The sequence below is a fragment of the Paroedura picta genome, chromosome 2 (assembly GCF_049243985.1).
Source record: "Paroedura picta isolate Pp20150507F chromosome 2, Ppicta_v3.0, whole genome shotgun sequence".
NCBI lineage: Eukaryota > Metazoa > Chordata > Lepidosauria > Squamata > Gekkonidae > Paroedura > Paroedura picta.
Genome location: NC_135370.1, coordinates 109,612,941 through 109,619,407, shown reverse-complemented (window position 1 = coordinate 109,619,407; position 6,467 = coordinate 109,612,941). Strand labels below are relative to the sequence as shown.

General features: G+C 52.5%; 1 protein-coding gene across 2 annotated transcripts in view; it reads left to right on the top strand.

Moving 5' to 3' along the window:
* Positions 1 to 3,641: 3,641 nt before the first annotated feature.
* SLC6A5 (solute carrier family 6 member 5) overlaps positions 3,642 to 6,467 on the top strand; it is a 95,565-nt gene continuing 92,739 nt past the window's right edge. The window contains exons 1-2 of one of the 2 annotated variants that reach the window (XM_077322029.1): positions 3,642 to 3,844; positions 5,004 to 5,528. In XM_077322029.1, coding sequence (XP_077178144.1) covers positions 3,830 to 3,844; positions 5,004 to 5,528 — 540 coding nt within the window. In that variant the 5' untranslated portion in view covers positions 3,642 to 3,829. Of the gene's footprint in view, positions 3,845 to 5,003; positions 5,529 to 6,467 lie in introns of those variants that run through there. The other variant, XM_077322030.1, reaches the window with a different exon arrangement.

The window sequence follows — 6,467 nt, the reverse complement described above, 5'->3', positions numbered from 1 at the left end:
CCCCCGCTCCGCGGCTGCCCGCCCTTCTGCCCTCAAAAGGTAGAAGGGTTTAAATCAAAAGGGGAGGGGAGGGGAGGGGAAGGGCGGACGCAAGAGGGCCCCGGCAGCCGGGGGGGGGCGGGGGTGTTTGTCTTTAAATAAAGCCCTCACGGAAGGAGACTCGGCCACTGAGCATGCCCCCCGCCCCCGCCCCCCGCGCACACTGAAACGCTGCCTGGGCTGCTGCGGTCCCATCTGGCGCCGGTGGGCAGGCAAGCAGGCAGGCGGCACAGAGTTCGAGTCCGGGGCGCCTTTCGGCCCGAGGCTTCGGAGCCAGTCGCAGGCAGCCATCTCCCCGCGTCGCTGTGTCCGGGGCAAGGGCCAGGAGCGGCCGAGGAGCGGCCGAGGGGCCCGGACGGTGTGGAGCCTCCCGGGAACGGGGAGCCGCCAAGCGGCTGGAGGAGGGCAGGCGACGCGGGCTGGCCCGAGAGGGCGACTCGGCCTTTGGCCAGTGACGCAGAGAGGCGCCCGACAAGAACGCGCGTCCCGCGGAGGAGTGCAAGGACGCGTTGACGTTGGCCACGGGAGGTTTGGTTCTCAGGCCGCTTGACCAAGGCTCTCCTGGAAGGAGTCCGGGAACCCGGCACCGTTCTCACGGGTCGTTTAGTGACTGACTGGTTGATTTTACGGCCATCAAAGGGACAGAAGGCTGAACATCCTCCCTGGGCAGCTAGGGAGAGATTTCTGATCCGTGTTCTCGCCTGAAACCGAGTTCCCCCCTTCGACATTCTTGGAAGCCAGGGGGTTCAGAAAGGCCTAGGATTGCTTCGGAGGGCGCAAACCCAGACCTCCCCCCCTTCTTTAAAATGTCTCACCCCCAGCCAATCGAGTTCTGCTTTTCTTTAAATCCCATCCGGTAGAGAGCTTGCCGTTTTTACTGGGGCCGCTGCACCTCGAGGCATTATCGAAACCGAGATGGGGAGAGGAGCGGGGGGGGGGGGGGCGGTAGGATCTCGAGAGCGAAGATCGAGGGGAACGGGCACCACAGTTTGGCGGTCGAACAAATATCAGTGCAGCCTACTACGGCTACACTTACCGTGCAACCCTCAGCCGTAAGTGAGCGGGACATAGTCCCTAGTAAATGTATTTACAATTGCAGCGCTTCCATCTTTTAAGTCCCCCTGATGTCATTGGCAGAAAAGAGGCACACTCATAAGCAGTTAGAGCTTTCTAAACCCGTTGACTTCAACAGCTGCGGGGTGGGGTTGTTGCTATTATCTTTGGCTGCGTTTCCCCGTTTAATTTTTGACATCCAAAGAAAGAACAACATTTTAAAGCAAGGCATTCTCTGCTGCCCCTCTCCCCCCCCACACCGACTTGGGGAATGGTCTGACGGAGGAGGTCAGGAAGCCTCCCCCGCTTTGTCTTCCCGCAAACTGTGTAAAACAGAATGGTTCGGGAAGGCATTTTTAGAAAGGGAAGAGGTTATATAACAAGGGAATGGCTCGGGAAGGCGTTTTTATACAGGTAAGGGGACTGTGGACTGTACCACTGTGTTTAGGACTTCTGCGTTTAAGATCCTGTTCTCACTGCATTGTTTTCGACTGTTGAAACACCGTTTTCTGCACTATTTAATCCAGCGTGTCTAATACTCAATGCTTTATTCTAGTCCTATTACATTGCTGATTAGCTGTTTCCTCCCATTGATTTACACTGTGTAATCTGCCAGGATTCTCAGCGAGAAAGGTGGATAATAACAAACCCACAAATAAAATTAGTTGGATTCTTCACCAGACACCTGTGAGTTTTTAGATTTTTTTCCATCTGTGATCCAAATATTTACATACAATTATATTTCAATACACATTTTTAAACACTGGAGAATGCCCTATGTTAGCAATGCTATCCATCATAGCTTTCCAATGGGCTCCGAAGGGTGTGACTCTGCTGCCCACTCTTTCAAGGCCGGTTGCTGGGGGACCTTGGGCTAGTCACGCAGCCCAACCTACCTCGCAGAGTTGCTGTACGTATAAAACGGAAGGGGAAACATTGCTGACCACTTGGGGTCACTGTTGGAGTTAAAAGTGGGGAGTAAATCAAGTAATAAACACTTCCCTAGAACTGGTCAGAGATGCTAGGAGCAGTGTTCACAAAATGATTACAGCGCTTTGGGATATAAAAGCAACCTATGCCAAGAGACAGTATGCCTTCTAGTTCGAGAGACCAGGTTGTCTTGATAGTGGATGCAGTTCCAACCAGAGATACAGGGAGTGTAGGTAAAACTAGCGGGGCTATTACCTTGAATTTTTGTTAGAAGCGCCTGTTAATGGAGAGCAAATTCCAAGAGGCTCAAGGTTCCTGAAAACGCCCTAGTGCCTTCCGCTGAAATCCCTGCTAGGCGCTTGAAGGGCACAAAAGAGTCAGGAAACCATTTCGATAGCAAAAGGACAGGTGAGTGTTTCGCAAGTTTATACACGTAGTTTTGGGAGGCGTAATAACACATAAAAAAGCACGATTCAGCCTGAATCAGCAACTTGGAGGGCGGAAACTTAATGGGAGATTGGCTGTTTTCCCATTGAACTCCCTTAAAAGTGATCATATGCAGATCCAAGCAAAAAACTTCTTTCATGGGCATTATGCAGTTATGTATCAGATCTGACACCGATCTTTAATGCCCTTTGCTTGAAAGGACATTTCCTAATCATGGTGCTTAGTGAAGAATGTTGATTTGTACCCTGTCCCATCCAAAAAGTGCTCAAAATATATATTTGCTTTCCTCTATTCCCTAAGCCTTTACATCTCTAAAATATCAAGGGGAAGGTGGAAGAGCGCTTGTTATAGACGGCAGAGAGGAGGAGTGCGCTCTCTTACATAGCTATGCAAGATTTCCATTTTGAGCAGACATTGTCCTGGTTTTAAAACGCATCAAGAACGTGACAAAATCACAGGGACAAAGTGTAGCTGCTCTGGAAGATCCTTCTGCCGCCCCTCTTCATTTTATACTTAGGCTGCCTCAAACGGATTCGAGTATGATGTTCGGGGGTCGCGGGGGGGGGGTAGTTCTCCCACCCAACTGCACTGGAGATGACCCCGATAGAGGCCAACCGTCCTCACCGCCAGTGGTTCATTGCCTTCATGTGCTGTTTAGGCTACAGAAGCGGGAAAGGGGGCACGGGGTGGGGTGGGGGGGGGGGTCTCTCCTCTATTCCCTTTCTTGAACCGTCCAATCAAAAGCTCATGTCGGAAGGTGAGAGGCAGAAAGGTGGTGGAGGTGGAGGACGGCGTGCCTCCTTCTTCCCAAATGTGCCAGACTCGGTGGGCTAGTCAGGCGCCTTCTTCGCGGAGCTTCTCTCTCCCTGGCAGCGAGCGTCAAGCGCGGCTTGTGCGCGGGCGGGGCGGCGTGTGGGGAGGGGAGGGGAGGGGGCGGGCGGGCTGGCCTCCTCTTCCTGGCGTTAGCGCTTTCGGTGCAATAGGACGTGTTCCTCACATGTTCTTTTCCTAATCGCCGACAAGAAAGTTCTGCTCGCGCTGGGCTTGGTTTAGTAAGCAGGTGCTCCTTCCCCCCTCCCCCCTCCCCCGTCACCCATGAGTCACTCCCAACACGCAATCCCAGCCGCTGCCTGAGTGACAGCTAGCCGGTTCTCGTAGTCCCTTTAAAATCCGAATCCAAGGGTAATGATTTATCAAACTCTTATTATCAAGGAAATGCCATACGAAGGGCACCTTGCTATGCACTGACGCAAACCCAGTCTTTCCCACGGAGGTATAGAAAGCTTTGCTCTTGCCCGAGCAAAACCCAGTCTGCCCAGTTTGCCCGCCCTGCTGCTTTTACCTCTCGCGCTTCCGTCTGATGCTCTTTGATATGGTAAGTGGCTTTTGCTTTTCTGCTTTTATGGGAGGTTCGAGTGTGCGGCGTGTGTGTTGGGGTGGGCTGCCGCTTACTGGATGTCGAACGGGTTTGTCTAACCATTGCAGGTATCCGCAACGAAAGCGAGGGACGTATTTAGGCGTTATAAAGCGAGGGGAGAGGGGATGTGAACTGTCCAGGGTCCTGAAGCCTGCATTCCGCGGCAGACTCCGCTTCCCAGTAGTATTATAGCCTATGGAAGCACGCAGGAATGCATTTCAGAGCAAGAGGGAACTCTCTTGTTTATAGCATTTACTAATTAGGTTAGCTTGGCAAATTTTAGGCTCAGAAGGGCTAATATATATAAGAAACCGCAGAGACCGGTTCTTATAGAGAGCAGGGGAGGGGGCGAAAGGACACTGAACCTGTAGAACAGCAACACCATCCTTGTTTGTCGTTACATGGGAATTTAAATTAACTCCCTCAAAATACATTTGCTTGGATTAGGATATAAAAGTTAAAGGTTGGGTAAATCAAGATCAGGTTTGCTAAGGTTCTAGTTCGTAGCATGCTTCAAACATTGAATTAAATTCCCGTTTAGGATTGGTCTATAAGGATAGGAAATCCGGCATTTGTTATACTAAGCGGTATTCCCAGTAACGATTTCCGCAGACTTTCCCTCTCTTTCGTCAAAACTGTCGGGAACATCCGAATCAATACAACCGAGTTGAGTTATACCTCTCTAGCTGTACAGATTTTCTCTCCCCCCCCCCCCCGCCTTCACCCTTCCCCGAAGCCAGTGTGCATTGCTGAATGACAGAAAGGAAATGGGGCGTAAAATTAAAGAATCTTTCTACAATGGTGCTAGGGGATGGGAGCATCCCACGTTCGTGATGTGAAAATCAAGAAGGCTTGCTAGCCGAGAGCTGGCAAGAATGCCTCACCTACCACAGGTCTGCAGGCGCTGACATTGTTAGAGCTTACAGTACTTTTCCTAGCGTTACGTTTATCGACACAGGCGCTGTCCTAATTGAATTTGCGGCAGAAGCTCCCCTAAGCAGCGCAACCACGATACAAACATTTTCTCTTAGGGACGACTCTCCGCTTGCACGTCAAAAAGCCTCCCCCCCCCCCCCGCCCAGCTCCTCTCTTTTTAAACGTGACTTTGCTCTTGTAGGATTATGCCAGTCCAAAGGAGATGAGCAAGCAGTTGGTCAACAGCCCCGAGACGGCGGCCACCGGGCCGCTGGGCAGTGCAGGAATGATCCGGACCAGCCCTGAGAACGAGCAACCGCAGCACCTGCCTTCCCAAGTCCCGTCGCAGCTAGCCCGGGTGGCCACCGCTCTTTCCGGTGACAACCACTCCTTGCCATCCGACGAAGCCAAACCAAACGACCCAGAGAGGACCAAAGTGGGGATCTGCAAAGTGGCCCCCGCGCAAGGCCACGCCACCTTCGGCAAAGACACCATTGAACCTTTGCCTCTCCAGCACGCCCCCGGCACAGGGAACGCGGCGCAGGCCAACCAGGGCCCTTGCAAAATCCCCCCCTTGCAAAGCACGGACGGGGAAGCCAACCAAAGCCTTGGCAAGGGCACCCTGGAGCAAAACAATGCCAAGGGCGGCTGGGTGCCCATGAGCCAGAGCACCGTCGTCTTGGGCACCGATGGGAACACCTCTGTTCTGCCTGGCAGTCTCGGAGAGGTAAGTGATTTCCCGCGCCGTTTAGACGGATCGCGCACGAAGGCTCTGAAAAGGGGACCCAGGCCAATGAAGCTGGACACACACAGGGTACAGCAGGCCGAATCTTTAGTTCACATTTAAGGACGGCCCTGATTGAATACCCCCTCTCTCCTGGACTCCCCCCTCCCATAAGACCCCAAGTAATAGCGCAGCGAAAGGCTGGATGTGCGCAGTCCATAAAAGGAAAAGAGAAGCAATCGCTAGATATCGCCCTGGGCTCTCTTGCCTCCCTGGGCTAAAGATGAAAAAGGGAGGGGGCGGGAGGAGTTCCTTCCGCGGCTGGCAAGAAGTCCGGCCTGTTAGGAAAGGTGCAGCATTAGTTTAAAAAACGCTTCCTGACGGCTGCAAGGCAGGCCCACCGAGTAAACTTACCAAGCCCCTTCCCCCCGGGATTTATTTCGGTGTGACGTTCCTAGGATCACTTGCTCGCTCATTTTAAACACAGCCAGCCTCCCCGACTGAACTTCAGGGAAAGGAGGACAAACGCTTAACGTCTTAGAGGGAGAAAGAAAGGCTAGGCTGAGAGAAAACAAACAAATAACCCTAAGATTGTTAAAAAAAAAAAACTAACTTCCGACCCAGCCTTTAGCCATCAATTTTATGCAGAAACAGGCATCGAACAGTCTGCTAAATCCAGAGAACTAGACCAGCTGCCCGCCCTCAGGAACGATAGCGCGGTATGCCACCCTCAGTAGAAAGACGACCCTCCTCCGAATCCAAGAGGCATCTTTGAAGGTGTGCCCTCCGCCTTCCCAGCTCCATCCATCCATCCATCCATCGAGCGTCCAGAGATGTTCTGTATTGGAGGGTTGGAGAAGGAACCCTCTGAGATTGGGAACGCTCCCGCCTGACGACCGAAAGGGAACACATTACCCCCCCTCCAAAAAAAAAAAAAAAAAC